This window comes from Astatotilapia calliptera, chromosome 3 (genome assembly GCF_964374335.1).
Source record: "Astatotilapia calliptera chromosome 3, fAstCal68.1, whole genome shotgun sequence".
Classification (NCBI taxonomy): Eukaryota; Metazoa; Chordata; class Actinopteri; order Cichliformes; family Cichlidae; genus Astatotilapia; species Astatotilapia calliptera.
In genome coordinates, this window is record NC_137424.1 from 74,550,730 (window position 1) to 74,566,552 (window position 15,823).

The 15,823-nt window shown below is 39.5% G+C and overlaps 1 protein-coding gene and 1 long non-coding RNA gene across 4 annotated transcripts in view; one reads left to right on the plus strand and one right to left on the minus strand.

The window, feature by feature from the left end:
- Positions 1 to 14,695, plus strand: part of nfxl1 (nuclear transcription factor, X-box binding-like 1) — a 51,765-nt gene extending 37,070 nt beyond the window's left edge. For all 3 annotated transcript variants that reach the window (XM_026163429.2, XM_026163430.2, XM_026163431.2), the window contains exon 25: positions 12,770 to 14,695. In XM_026163429.2, coding sequence (XP_026019214.2) covers positions 12,770 to 12,967 — 198 coding nt within the window. In that variant the 3' untranslated portion in view covers positions 12,968 to 14,695. The remainder of the gene's footprint in view (positions 1 to 12,769) is intronic.
- LOC113027965 (uncharacterized) lies at positions 6,921 to 9,989 on the minus strand. Its single transcript, XR_003273173.2, has 3 exons — positions 9,225 to 9,989; positions 8,093 to 8,121; positions 6,921 to 7,665 (listed from the first exon to the last, which is right to left on the minus strand). It is a non-coding gene; the product is annotated as an uncharacterized LOC113027965 (long non-coding RNA).
- Positions 14,696 to 15,823: the final 1,128 nt, after the last annotated feature.

Consider the following 15,823-nt stretch of genomic DNA (forward strand, 5'->3'; position numbering starts at 1 on the left):
TTTTGATGTCATTAATGTGAGCTGGCAGTCCCTCTGTATTATGATGAACAATGGTGAAAACCTCTGACCTGCTGAGGGTTTGTCTCACGTGTAGAAGAGGCATCATGTCATCAAGGTTGGCTTGTCTCATGTTCTCAAGTGCTGCAGTGATTTCTGGGTTGGTGAATATTTTTTTCTCCTCCATATCAAGAAGATACAGTCCACTGAGAGACGTCACTCTACTGACAGCTACGTAGGCCATGCCGGGCTCAAAAATGCTCTTAAGAGAGACAACAGCTGATGTAGTTGTCATACCCTGTACCTTATGTATTGTACATGCAAAGGCCAGCTTCACTGGGAACTGTCTTCGTACCACTCCTTTCTGCTTCAGATTCTCCTCTGCTCTCTCAATGTACACCATGTCGTCTGCTGGTGTGCGGTTATTCTTTCCAGATGTCTCATTATCCATTTTAAGTCCAAGTTTGATGATGTGTTGGTCGTTTTCAGAGTGAACTACTCTAAGTAGTTTTCCAAAAGCTCCATTAACCAAACCATTTTGTATGTCAATGTTTCTGGTGAGCATGACACGAGCTCCTTCTGCAACTTTCAGTGTGTCTGGTAACTCGTTTTTACCTCCTTTCAATGGTCTGTCTTGAAGTGCCATTCTGCCAGTTCTAGGATCTTTTCTATAATCATCTGCATGGATGTCAATGATATGAGTGTGGAGCAGAGCCAGTGTTGAAGAGTTGTGTGCATCCACTTCTTTATTAGTTGCAAAAATGTGCAATGCATCAGTCGGACAATGGGCTGGTTCAGTTATGGCCTGTAACAACAAATCTCTATCTGCTTCGCAAAGCTCATCCAACTTTCCTTTTACACGAATTCTGTTCAGCATCTCAGCAAAGACAACATCATCTTTCTGACGCATAATCTCAGTCAGAGTGATCATCTGAAAATGCTCCCGCCACAGGTCGATCTCGGACGGGTCGTGCACACAGAGAGGTTTAGACTGTCGCACTGGGGGTAGCTGATAGAAGTCTCCGACAGCAATGACTGACATGCCTCCAAAGGGTCTCCGAGTCCCTTTGATCTGTTTGAGTCTTGCATCTACATATGCAAAGAGATGTCTTGACACCATAGACACTTCGTCAATGACGATTATTTCAGCATTCAAAAGTTCTGATCTGACTTCATCCAGCTGATTGCCAAGTCCCTGAATGGGAGGTTTTAAGCTTCTAGGCAGCTTGAGAAGAGAATGCAGTGTTGTTCCAGAAATGTTAAAAGCTGCAGTCCCAGTGAAAGCAGTTAACAGGACAGTGGGTTTTGATATGTCAACGTCGTCTGCATATCTGGGCACTTTGCTCAGTATCTTAGATGCTTCTGAGTAGATGCATTTGATAAGATGTGATTTTCCTGTTCCAGCACCACCATTAATATAAAAGAAAAACTGCTCTGGATTTAGAGCACAGACTCTTTTAATGCACCAGTCTCTAACTGCATAAAATATGCAGGCTTGCTTCTTGTTCAGATTCTGAAACATCTGACGTAACAATGTGGGATCAATAGCAGGGGGTTCCCTGATGGCTCTGACTTCTGTTGAAGCATCAGCCTGACGGCTGTAGTCGGGCACATCTTCCTGTTCATTTTCATTGTCTCGCTCTCTTTCTTGTTCGACAAGTGGCAACCTTACGAGATCTGATTCAGGTGCCAGATTACACCATTCGTCAGTCACACCTCTGTTCTGCTCATATTCCTCAACAGCGCTCTCGATCTCCTCACTGTTTTTCTCATATTTTTCTCTGTTTCTTTTGACAATGTGTTGCACGTACTCAAGACGGTCAGTACCTGGTAGCTGTACACAGCCAGCACCATAGAAAGCCTGATAGGATGGCAACGATGGTGTTTTCAGTTCGTGGTCTGAACGATGAGGAAGGTACAGTTTAAGCAGTCTTCCGTAATATTGCTCTGGATGTTTTTCTTGTGAGCAGCGGTGAAATCTGATGATAGCAGGCTTATTGTTTTTGCGCCTTTGCACAAACCCCATCTCATTGAGAAGGGGCAAAACATCTTTACCTTTTTTCTGTTGGCCATAGACAATCCTGCAAGTAGCAGCAAAGTCTGCCATGCACATCTCCTCATACTCTGGTGTTTCAGGTCTGGCTTTGTATTTGTCATTCAAAGATGTCATCCAAACATTGGAAGACTCAGGTGTTGTGTTGTCCAGAACTGACAGGGGACGACTCATTTTCACAGGATTATCATCAGTTGGAATGAATATTACAGCACGTGAGCATTGCTTCATGTGAAGACCACATGCACGAGCAACACACTCCTGTGCACTGATCTCTCGCTTCTTTGAATATGCCTGCATGACGGCTCTCATTTCATCGCACTCATTTACACTGTCCTTATGGGAGTTCTCAATGACAGTTTTCAGGTACTCAGATAGCCCGCCCTCTTTTTTTGATATATATTTCATTAAATAATTTGCAGCACCAAAAGCATCTAAAACAAAGCTTATGTCGATATTACTGTTCCAGGCTTCAAGCAGATGTGGATTATAGCCGTTTATCCAAGAGTCTTTTGGATCACGCTTTAGTATGATCGTACTCCTCATGTTCATTTTATTCAGGTATCTCTGATATTCTGCATGTGTCAACTTGCATCTTTCCAAGAGCTGCTCTAAACTCATGGAAGCAGTTTCAGGTTCATTCAGCAGCTGGTTCAGTGGTCTGAGCTTGTTCTTTGCCGTTTCTACTTCCAGTGCATCATCCTCACTGGGTCTTGTGATCATTGTCTCATTGCAGGGTGGTTTGGGAAAACCAAAACGGCACCCGGAGCTTAAACTCCTAAAGCACGTCTTTGTGTGGTTCTTACTGTGTTTTTGCACTTCTGTTACTTTTTTGTACAGTTCAGGTTGTTTATGTGGATCAGGCAGCTGAGCTGTGATGTATTTGTTTATAAAATCAAGAACAGTTTGCTCATCATCCTCCTCAAACACAGGAGCACCTTCTACCCACAGGAGGCAGTGTATGTGTGGGCTTCCTCTGTGCTGAAACTCAACTCTGTAAAAGTAGTCAATGACTTTGCCAAGTGGCTCTGCGGGAGATAAGAGTAAATCTCTGAATAATGCTTCAACTCTCTTGTCAAACATGCGCATTGTTGTGACAGGATTGCTTCTCAGGATGTCACACTTTGCTGACCAGTCGAGTCCTTCAAAATTCACTTGTTCACCTTGCTGCCTTGTTATTGCCTCGATCACTTCAGGCCAGCGCATTTCAGCAGCTGAAAATGTGCAAAAGAACGTGGGAGTTCCCAACTGTCTGATCATGGCAAAAAGATCTCTTGTTGTTTTCTCCCAATAGGCTGGGGTTCCTCTCAGAGGCTGCATGAATCTCACTGCATCTTTATTTCGCACCAGTTTCTCCACCTCATGTTTATCTTGTAACATGCCTGAGGTTATTTTTCTACCATCTCTGGTCAGAGGCTTTGCCTTCCTTAACTGTACTGTCATGCTGGATGTAGCCAAGTGTATTTCAGTCACAAACTGTGCAAAGAATAAATAGTTTGTGTCTTTGGCAAAACGATCATCAATGCAGAAAAGTCTTGATTTGAAATACCCACTGGGGGATACTTTGATCAGCCTTCTTTCATCAAGTGTGTTTTGGCCTGTAGGAAACTGCACAGGGAAGGCCATGGCCTCCAGTTTAGGTGTTTTGAAAAAACTTATTGGATTGTTTCTCTCTGCAGGAGCAACAGAGTAGATTCCTTCACTGAAACATAATATCTCCTCAGCCACATCAGGGGGCTGCAAACAGGACTCGAGTGCAAAACCACCATTAGTCAGTCCATCTGCTTGCTCTGAATCATCTCTCATCTGTTCATGCGATTGTTCACCATCACAGGGTAACATGTCAATGTCCTGTTCATTTATATTTTGTGCTTCACTCAGTGCATTTTTCTCACAGCTGTCAATTTCCATTAAATCAGCCTCATCATAATCGTCCTCATTCATGTTTTCATCATCATCCTCATCATCTTCATCAGGAAGAGTTGGATCACACAGCTCAGCATCATCTCTGATGCTCACATCCTTATACTGTGGATGAATCTGCTTGAGTTTATGCAGTGCTTGCACAAGTTTAGACCAGCTTACAGTCTGAAACAGCTGATGACCTTTGTAAGACAAGCGTCTCTTCAATTTTACTCTCAAGACCTGAGAATTAATTCTCAATCGAGGTAGTGTTTCAACAGTTTCCTGTACCTCTGATGGGACACAGACCACATTTCCTCTAATTGCTCTTTGTCTGCCTTTGGGAAGAGGAATGATCTTGGCAAATGGTATGCACTTGGCTATGAGATGTCTCTCCAGTATGTTGAGATCAGAAAGTTCAGCTGGAATATCAGCAAGATCCAACTTATTGGCAACAGCAAGTGCTGGCATGGATCCATTTTTAAGATGATCGTGGCAGGTGTGACATATCCACTCTCTCTTTCTCTCATCAGGCACTTTGCACTGCTCATTTCTGCAGTTTTCATCACAAACATGAACAAACTTTCCTGTCAAACATGTTGCAACTACATGTGGGTTTTTGACATACTTTGACCTTGTGCAGGGTCGCACTTGGTTTGGAAATGAAGCCTTGAAGCATACAGTACATGGGTATGATGGTCCAGCTTTGATTTGTGATTTGAACACAGATATGGCCTCGTTGATCACACTGTTGTCACTCTCTTGGGTTTGTCTGTTCACCCATCTGTATTTCCTTTTTATTTTCATTGCACATCTCATGTTGTGCATAATCCTGAAGGCAAGATTACTTTGATACCTGTCTCGCATTAGTTGTTTCATTAGTTGTCTGTGTCTTACTCTGAATGCATTGTCACGTGCATAACGCTGAGTCACTCGAGATCTCTGTCTCTCTCTGAATTCAGGGTTTTCTTGATACCTTTTAGTTATATAGTTTTTTTGTTTTTGTCTAAATTCAGCATTGTCACAGTAGCGTCTTTTAATATATTGTTGTTGTTTCTTTCTGAATTCATCGTTCTCACAGTAGCGTCTTTTAATATATTGTTGTTGTTTCTTTCTGAATTCATCGTTCTCACAGTAGCGTCTTTTAATATATTGTTGTTGTTTCTTTCTAACTGTAGCATTCTCAGAAAAACGTTTTTTAACATATTGTTTTTGTTTCTTTCTGAATTCATCATTTTCACAGTAACGTCTTCTAATATATTGCTGTTGTTTCTGTCTGAATTCATCATTTTCACAGTAACGTCTTCTAATATACTGTTGTTTTTTCTGTCTGACTTCAGGATTGTTTTTATATGCCTCGCTTGTGCAAGACTTTTTCTTTTCTTTGTACTCTTTGTTTGAAGCATACTTTTGTCGTTCTTTCCTTTTTTGGTTTTCTTTTCTCTGATTTCTGGGTTTCTCTGATGCCATTAATCTTCTTCTCATTTTTTGCCTTTGTTGTTTATTAACTTTTTTCAGTTTTTGTAAAACTATATCAGAAAGATCACAGGAAGCAACATTTGTTATTGCAGCATTTGATTGACATAAAAAAGCATCCCTTGATGGAAGGAAACTTAATTCACTGCATAGTTCTTCAGTTGGTATATTAGGAGGTTCATTCTGATCTTCATATGATGTGAACTGAGTCACGTGGACTTCTTTTTGTTTCACCGGTGGCGTACAAATGGACATTTGACAAAAGATGTTCTCAGTCAGATCAGTCGTTGTGTTTCTCCTTGGAGTAGAGGAGTTTGCTTCATCAACAGTTGTATCAGAGTGAGTAGATGCCACAGCAGTGGCAGCTGTTGGTCTGCAGACTGTGTCTGTGATAGTATCACTCAGGTTCACTGTGCTCATACTGTAGAACTGCACAGGCTTCAGTTCATAGTTACAAGAGGGTGATATCTCCATCATTTCATAAGAATCTTGGATCCTCTTAATCATGTCACTGAGGAGAGTGAATTTCAGCATCACTGCTGTACCACGATTACGTGACTGTAGTAGTAGAGGAAGACCACTGGGTGTTCTGGAGTGTGGATCAAAGAAACCATATTTGCCTGATGTGGATCGGAACACTGCGATACACAATCCACTCATAATCAATAAGGCATACTGCACATCTGACAACAGGCAGCTCAGTCCTGCTTCTAAGCTGAGAAAGGTATCTACTGCCTCCTCTGGAGGTTCTTCAAATGTCCCATACCGGGAAGGCTGTGTCATGTCGACATCATACATAGACCAGCGAGCATCAACTTTGTCTGGCAGCTCATCGGTTGCCAAATGAATATTTTTAGGAAATCTTTTCTTGGCCTCTTTGTACATCACATCACCTTTATCCAAGACCAGATTAAGGTCAGCTGTAGTCATGTTATCATTCTCATGAAGGAAAGCAAGAAATGTGAGTGAGTTACATGTGCACTGCTTGTTTCTGGAGTCTCCATATTTGGGATGAGCCTGGCTGTGAGATGCACAGATATGTGTAACAGAGGGCTGGTTTTCAAAGTTCACTCTTTCTGCATGAGATGGTCCTGCCACATCACTGTGACGGCCTCTTTTTACAATATCAGCATAACCCACCTGTGGGGCACTTGACACCTCAGGTTGGTCTCTATGGTTTACCTGATGATCATTAAATTCATGCTGCAATCCAATCTTTACAGCATCTGCATAGGATACCTGTTGTACATGTGCAGGAACATGTTGACCTGCCTGTTTGACACCATCAGCATTGGTCTTTGCAGACACAAAGTCTTCTGCAGAGCTCTGAGGAAAATCACACTCAGCTTGTTCACATGTTGGTACTTCATAAAACTCATGGAACTTCTTCCAGCGTTGTTTTGCAGCTTGTGACTTTTTCTGCTTCCTTGGCATTTTTACACAAGTGTTTCTCTTAGTCTTTAGAAAATATGTTTATAAAATAAGAGTGGCACAGAGCAGGAGATGTTTTCTTTGTCTTTATATTTCAGTTTTTATTTCTCAGAAACAGATGTCTTTGTTTGTTTGACAGTTTGTCAGTCAAGAGAATAATATGCACTCTCTTTATTGGCTTGGCACAACTTAGCAGCAAGCGCAAAGTGAAAAACAGCTAGAGAGAAAATTTAGAAGAGAGAACAGACAGAGCAGGAGAAACACGGCTGGGAAATCACAATCAAACCGTGAATTAGAGTTTTCTTTATTTGTTCAGTTTGTTCTCAGGTAGAGGCAATATGCACTCTTTATTGCTTTAATGGCTTGGCGTTTTTCAGCAGCAAGCCAAGAGTGAAAAACAGGTAGAGAGAAAATTTAGCAGAGAGAACAGACAGAGCAGGAGAGACACGGCTTTAAATCAAACCGCAGAGTTTTCTTTGTTTGTTCAGTTTGTTCTCAGGTTGAGGCAAAATATGCACTCTTTATTGTTTTATTGGCTTGTGCATTTTTCAGCAGCAAGCCAAAGAGTGAAAAACAGGTAGAGAGAAAATTTAGCAGAGAGAACAGACAGAGCAGGAGAGACACGGCTTTAAATCAAACCGCAATAAGATTCTTGGTTTGGCAAAATTTCTCACAAACCACAGGGTGAAATACAGATGGAAAGAAGGCAGAGACAACAGGTGGAGTAGGACAGAAGATAGAGGGGTTGGGGGGTTGGGATGTGAGATAGAAGACTGGAGATCTGGTCCTTGTTCTTCTTCTGCACACTGTGAACAAAAAACAAGAAAAAAATTTTTTTAATAAAATTATATCACATGGTAATTGTATGAACTAATTGTGACTACTGAAAAAGGACAAAACAAATATTCAAGCTAAACTGTTGTCGGCTGCCATGTGCAAAAAGTTGAGCAATTTGGCACTTTTTAAAAGAATAAATATTTAATTAAATTCAGCAATAATATTTTTAAATACAAATATGACTGAGTGAATTGTTAACTAATCACATGTAATGTGCAAAAATGTACGAAAAAAATATTTTAGCCCAATTGTTAAGCTGAACTTATGTGTCTTTATTATAAAAATGTGTTTAAAAGGTCTAGCACAAAGTTTGAACCCATCACTTTAAAGCTTATATTAGTCAGATTATTTTTTTAAAATTTTGGTGTACTTCTCTAACAGTATGTGCACACCTACCAGGCAAAGCACAGATGTGAGTCAAGTTCCTGAAAGTGTAAGACAAGAAATAACATGTTAGTTGTCTGTACAGTTTTATCAGACTAACAAAAAAACAAAGCCCACACGACATGATACACTGAACTTATAGTCAGCAGGGTAATTATAGAGTAATATAGCACACCAGCTGATACAGCAGCCATTTTATAATTCAAACTAATTAACTGAAGTATTTATTTAAGTACTTATATAAGGCTACTGTTAGACTGTTACTACCCTTAGCATCGCTAAGTGCTAACACTAACTTCAGTTAGTGTTAGCACTGCTGGTAGAACTAGCACTCTTACTGTTAAAACTGAGGCACAATGGCAATAATAAAGCTCATTTGTTACTTTTGTCTCACTGACCGCCAATAAATATCACAGGAATATCACAGGAATATTCTTTTTGTCAGTTAAAAACTGCTAAGGCTAGTGTTGGCACTATAGCTAGCGTTAGCATTGATGCTAGCATTAGCATCGAAGCTAGCATTAGCACTGCTACTAACAGCAAAAGTCATGAAGTACTCTTACTGTTAAAACTGAGGCACAATGGCAATAATAAATCTCATTTGTTACTTTTGTCTCACTGACCGCCAATAAATATCACAGGAATATCACAGGAATATTCTTTTTGTCAGTTAACAACTGCTAAGGCTAGTGTTAGCACTATAGCTAGCATTAGCATTGAAGCTAGCGTTAGCATTGAAGCTAGCGTTAGCATTCCTGCTACTAACAGCAAAAGTCATGAAGTACTCTTACTGTTAAAACTGAGCCACAATGGCAATAATAAATCTCATTTGTTACTTTTGTCTCACTGACCGCCAATAAATATCACAGGAATATCACAAGAATATTCTTTTTGTCAGTTAACAACTGCTAAGGCTAGTGTTAGCACTATAGCTAGCATTAGCATTGAAGCTAGCGTTAGCACTGCTGCTAACAGCAAAAGTCATAAACCTATATAAATGGTAGCAAAGGTTCTTTTTTTGCTTTCTTTATTCTTTGAACTCTGTTGAACTTTAAAAAGACTTGATATGTGAGTTTAAATGTCAAACATGTATTTTTACCATCATAAAATTAAAACAGTGCTGTACTGAGTGTATTGTACTTACCACAGCAGAGAGCAAAGCGGAATGACGGCAGTTGGTGCAGTGATTAGTTAAAGACTGATGAGGCGTTCAGGTGGTGCTTGGAAATTTGAGCATCAGTTTGAACATCAATAATGAGCATATATATTTCTCTGTCATAGAGAGACAGAGAAAAAAATACACAAGACTCACCAGCATACAAATTGGTACTTTTTCTCTTTATGTCACTCATTCGCTTATACTCAGGAAAGAGGGCAACTGGCATTAAATTAGCAAATAAAAAGTATGTCATCTTGAACTGTTTTATGGATTTTATTTTAAGACTACTTTGAGCGTATTCGTGGGGAGATAAACTATACAGACTAAAAACAGAGACATTAAATGAGATTCGATTATTTAAAATGTGGGAAAATACACTACAGACAGGTAGATGCTGTGAGCTTTAATTATCCAGTCAGAAAAGATTATTTTAAAGTCATCAACTGACTAAAACTGCCGAGGTATGAAAAACCTGTGTGGAGAAGACAAGTCCACCAATACACAATCAACTTGAATTTAACAGGGCAATAATTCAGGTCTCTATTCAGTTAGCCTATATTAACTACTGACATACTGTTAATCTGTGGCAAAAGCCTGTCAAACCTGTCTTATTGTACCTATTGAAAAAGTTAATCTTACTACAACTGCTTAGATGTAACACACATTTTTGATTTAATCTTGGCAGAGTGAGAGACAGAGCTCGTTAAGCAGGCAGGTGTGAGCCTGGTTGCTATAGTGACTGCACCCAAGGGCTCCATACACACGTACACAGACATGCACCTCACTTTTGCTGCTTAAAATGAACAGAAAAGTCAGGCCGAAACAAATCGCTCCCAAATGAAAAGTAAAAGTCGTATTGACAAAATTCTTTCACCGTGAGTGACAGCAATGTCTAGTCTACTGAATTCTCAGTTTTCATGCCTGTGGAGTTTATTATATGGACGTGGTGACAGTGGAAAGACACCATGCTCTTCTGATTTTCAAACGAACCTTCTGAGCCATTTTAACATTAGAGTCTATGGAAGAGTTGGAGGGAGGAGGCTGTGCATTGGTGACATTTATGAAAGAACCATAACACCTAGTACAATAGTAAACACATTGGATGAAAGAGGACAGCGATGGCTACGTTTTGAGGGTAAAATCATACCTGTAGAGCAAACGCTGTGGACACAGCAGCAGTTTTAAAAAAGATTTTAAGATTAATTTTTTTGCTCCTCTCACTCTAGCAGTTGAGCTGTCTCACTCTAGCCCCAACATTCCGTCCCATACACACCCATTATAAATTTTGAAACGGGTGAAAAAACATCATGAAACTTAAACTGGAACTGAAGAAAAAGTATAATAGATATTGAAAAGATAAATACAAGTTGAATAGTTGAATGTCTTGTCTTCGTTTTAAAGTTTGAATGGTGGCTCTATGTCAATGTATGTGGAAGTAGTAAGAGTTTAAAAATGAGTAAGTTGAATGAGAATTTGAAGGGTCTCCCCATTGAAATACATGGGAAATTTTTGTTGAATAAAGTTGAATAAAATTAAAAATATAAATGTTAAAAATGAGAAAAATAGAAGCAATGTTGTCCAAAATAATAGGAATCTAACGATGTTTGAATGGTTTTTCTAAGTTGAACGGTTTTGAAGGAGTAGGCTTTCAAAAAACGTACGGAAAAATAATAAAATATAATAATAATAATAAAGATTAGAAGAACAATACTGTGAATGCTTTTCAAGCATTCACACTAATAACTAGAAAGTGCATTTTCTGAAGAAACTGCAGTGTGAATGCTTGAATCTGAATGTATGCACTGAAATGAATTAATTGCTGAATTTTGAGTTAAAAATATTGAATGAGATTAAAAAAAAAACCAAAAAAAAAACCCGAATTTAACCTGAAAACAAAAGTGCTGAACTGCTAAAAGCTGAAGGTTACACAGAAGAAGAAGTTGGAAAAAAGCTGAAAATGTTTTAATTGTAAATTAGAAAACCCTAAGAAATGAGAAGAGAACATTTAGAGTCAGAAAACATCTGAATGAATATTAAAAGGTCATATTCTTTGAATCACTGAATGACTAAAATGTGATCCCTCCACTTGGACCCACACAGTTTAAAAAGTTTACATCTCTGAGCTTTGAAAGACAAGATGTTGGAAAAAGAACAACGATGGCGACGTTTTGAGGGTAAAATGATGGCTTTAACACTGTGGACACAGCAGCAGTTGAAAGAGAAGTGTTTAAGATGAATTTTGGCAGAGTGGCAGGCAGAGCTCGTTAAGCAGGCAGGTGTGAGCCTGGTTGCTATAGTGACCGCACCCAATGGCTCCATACACACGCACACAGACATGCACCTCACTTTTGCTGCTTAAAATGAACAGAAAAGTCAGGCCGAAACAAATCGCTCCCAAATGAAAAGTAAAAGTCGTATTGACAAAATTCTTTCACCGTGAGCGACAGCAATGTCTAGTCTACCTAATTCTCAGTTTTCATGTCTGTGGAGTTTATTATATGGACGTGGTGACAGTGGAAAGACACCATGCTCTTCTGATTTTCAAACGAACCTTCTGAGCCATTTTAACATTAGAGTCTATGGAAGAGTTGGAGGGAGGAGGCTGTGCATTGGTGACATTTATGAAAGAACCACAACACCTAGTACAATAGTAAACACATTGGATGAAAGAGGACAGCCATGGCTACGTTTTGAGGGTAAAATCATACCTGTAGAGCAAACGCTGTGGACACAGCAGCAGTTTTAAAAAAGATTTTAAGATTAATTTTTTTGCTCCTCTCACTCTAGCAGTTGAGCTGCCTCACTCTAGCCCCAACATTCCGTCCCATACACACCCATTATAAACTCTGAAACGGGTGAAAAAACATCATGAAACTTAAACTGGAACTGAAGAAAAAGTATAATAGATATTGAAAAGATAAATACAAGTTGAATAGTTGAATGTCTTGTCTTCGTTTTAAAGTTTGAATGGTGGCTCTATGTCAATGTATGTGGAAGTAGTAAGAGTTTAAAAATGAGTAAGTTGAATGAGGATTTGAAGGGTCTCCCCATTGAAATACATTATAAATTTTTGTTGAATAAAGTTGAATAAAATTAAAAATATAAATGTTAAAAATATGAAAAATAGAAGCAGTGTTGTCCAAAAGAATAGGAATCTAACGGTGTTTGAATGGTTTTTCTAAGTTGAACGGTTTTGAAGTTATAGGATTACAAAAAACGTACGGAATAGATAAAATATAATAATAATAATAATAATAAAGATTAGAATAACAATACTGTGAATGCTTTTCAAGCATTCACACTAATAAAGATTCGAATAACAATACTGTGAATGCTTTTCAAGCATTCACACTAATAAAGATTCGAAGAACAATACTGTGAATGCTTTTCAAGCATTCACACTAATAAAGATTCGAATAACAATACTGTGAATGCTTTTCAAGCATTCACACTAATAACTGCGAGTGATTAATGACGGTGGATGTTGAATTGATGTGGTCGGAGTCTGTTCAAACTGTGTTATTGTGCAGGAGGAGCTGGAGGCGTTCGAGAAGCGGCAGCAGCGAGGAGGGCGGAGGAACAAGAAGCGGGGTAGAAGGGAGGAGGTGGACGACGAGCGCTCAAAGGCGGCAAGGTGGTGGAGGTGGTGTGCCGCCTTTGTCCTTGTCCCGCTGGGCGGCGCGCTGCTGTCTGCCGCCACCTACTACTACCTGCAGGAGTCGGCCTGAGCAGACGGCGGCGTGCAAGCTTCTGTTTCCTGCCGCCATTCAGACGCTCGCTGCGACTCTTCCCTTGCGAACCTTGTGTTAACCATAGCAGCAGTGGCTTTAGGTTAGGTTGGATGGTTAGAACTTTGAACACAGCGCTGCCTCATGTTTCAGAACAAAAGGAAGTTTCTCCTTTTTCATTCAGTGAAAAGTTTAATTGATTTTTAGTCTGAAAGCAGTGAAGAAAAACGTTAAAATAGCTGCTCTGTGACTCTGACTAAATTGTTGTGAGAGATGAGCTACGTGTGGTTTGTCACTCCATCACATAAAGTAAGACTTTGTGGCTCTGGAATAATCTGATGTGACACAGTGACCATGGTAACAGGCATGACTGACTCAGGCTGATCAAAACTTATGGGAACGTGATTTTCCCCTCTGCTACCAACCAAATATCTCAATTATGTGAAAAAAGGTCAAATTATTTGGTCTGATCCTGATCCAGTGGTTCCCAAACTAAGCAGCACTGCAGTTTAATAATGTCCCATGAGGTTCCAGTGAGCCAGTCCTTTGTTTATTTGTCTAACATTACAGAAATAAACATGTTTACAATCTGATATAAATATATTTTTGGGTTCTATAGCATAACACATGTACAGAAATGCAGTAACCAACAAGGTAATTGAGAGTATCAAAAACCTGAAACCTGTAAAAATAACCTTCAGTGGAAGAAGGGGGCGGGGCTAAACATTGTTTGTGGAGTTCCACATGGCTCTATCATAGGTCCTCTACTTTTTCTTCTGGTTTAAATTATATTCTTGTTTTTCAAAGTATGCTGTCTTTACCCCTTCATCACAACTGTAAGGTTGTTGGCTCTTATGATGTCTCACCTGTTTAAAGGGTTGACGTTTGCATTAGTGGGTCGTGGTCTCTGTGGGACCTCTAGGCTGTCTTTATGCTGTTGGAGCCTTTGGAGACTGGGTCTGTTTCGTGGTGGAGGTTTAACTGGGACAGAAATAAAGATTTGGGAACCACTGGGTTGGTCTAGTTTCATCATCAGTTTCATGCACACTGACATGGAGCAGTGTTAGATCAGGCAGGCCATGAAGTCAGCTCATGCCTCACTACACATCAGTGTGGGGCGATATTGAAACTGCATACGTTAGCTTCTGTGTCTAGAAGCTGCTTTGTGCCCACCTGCAGACCAGCTCCTGCTGTCCTGCTGGGTGTCTTCACTGATGTGTGTGCATGCCTGCACAGAAAGCATGCACACGTGAAAACTGAGGTTGTAGTAGAGAGACTGATGCTGCAACAACAACACAGCCTAATGATTCCTGTTTTCATCCTGGTAAACCTCTAATCAGCCTTTAATATTCTCCATAATTGTTTTTTAATGTGTTTCAAGTTCAAAATGAAAATAAGAGATGAACATTTTGACGCTTAAGTTGTAGTAATTGATATCTTTGGTTCCCTTTTCCTCATTAATGCACCTTCATTATTCTCCCTAATGTGTAATCTTTATGTTTGTGTAAGTTTAAAGTAGAAAATGAACAACAGGAAGTTTCTGACTGGAAAAATCTGAAATAAATCTAGAGTCATTTTTGTGAGGAATCCATCAGATACTGGAACTCAACTGTCTAATATTCATGCTGAAACGTTTCAATTGTTTTGATTTTGATTTAAAATTTTTCTTTCTTATTTTTCATTCTTTTGTCCTAAAGACTTAAAAAATAAATCGAAATAAAACAAAAACCCCTGTGTTCATTTTCCTAATTGAGCTTTTTTGTAACCTTCAGAATTCTGTTAGGCAGACCACGCCCACTCTTCAAACTAATGCTGAAGTATGAACGCCAGTTCTGCTGTTTCAAAAACATTCCCGTTATAAGGAAGTCAACAGGAAAATGCCTCTTGGCTACTCTGTTGTTCAAAGTCAGATCCACCGCTCGCTCATCACATACGGTGTGAAATCACAGGAAAAACAAACTAATGGGCTGCGTCACCGTGGTTACACCCATTTATGTTTGTATTACGCTTCTCAGAGTAATTAAAACCACCTTCAGCTGCAATATTAAAGCGATGCAAATGTTAAGATATCAAAAATTCTCGTCACATCACAAATATGAGTCTTGAGTACAATAAGTACTGCTGTATATCTTCATCCTACAAGTTTTAGGATTATGACTTTTCAGCATCAAAATAAATGTAAATGTCTTCTGTACACACACTGTACATAAATGATGGACACTGTGATGTCACTCATTGGTTAATGAAGCCTCAAGCTGCCTTGGGAAGTTGGAGGTGGTGAGAGAGGGACGTCGTGAGGCCAACGATGCGTCGTGCAACGAGCACACTCTCTCTGAACTTCCTGTTTCACTTAGTTTGAGCTGAATACCACAACCGATAAACTTGTGAAATCATTCAGACTTAATCAGGTCACTGAGTAAAGGAGCAGCGTTCAATAAGCACAAGTCTTTCTGTTCTCCAGTCAGAAGGTTTGATGCACTTGTGTGCTGGCTTCAGTTCAGAAACAAAAACTATGTCCATCACTTTACACCAACCACCTTCTTTTTTTTGGTTAATGTTCTGACTTCCTGTGAGCCCCTCCTTGCTCGTTTGTAATCCCCCTTGTGTGACCTTTAAAACAAAGTTTCAGGAAACGCCCCTCTCACTGAAGCTTGATCATGGTGAATGTTTACAGAAGGAGGCGCTCCATCCATGGTTAAAAGCATTTCTTCCCCATCTGAGTTTGCAACAGCTGGTGACAAAATCACCACACAACAGATTTATCTGCAACATTGTAGTTACATTATAGAAGATCGTAACTATGACTACGACCATCAAAGTCATCAAAAAAGAAACATTATTACAAGTTAGCGTTAC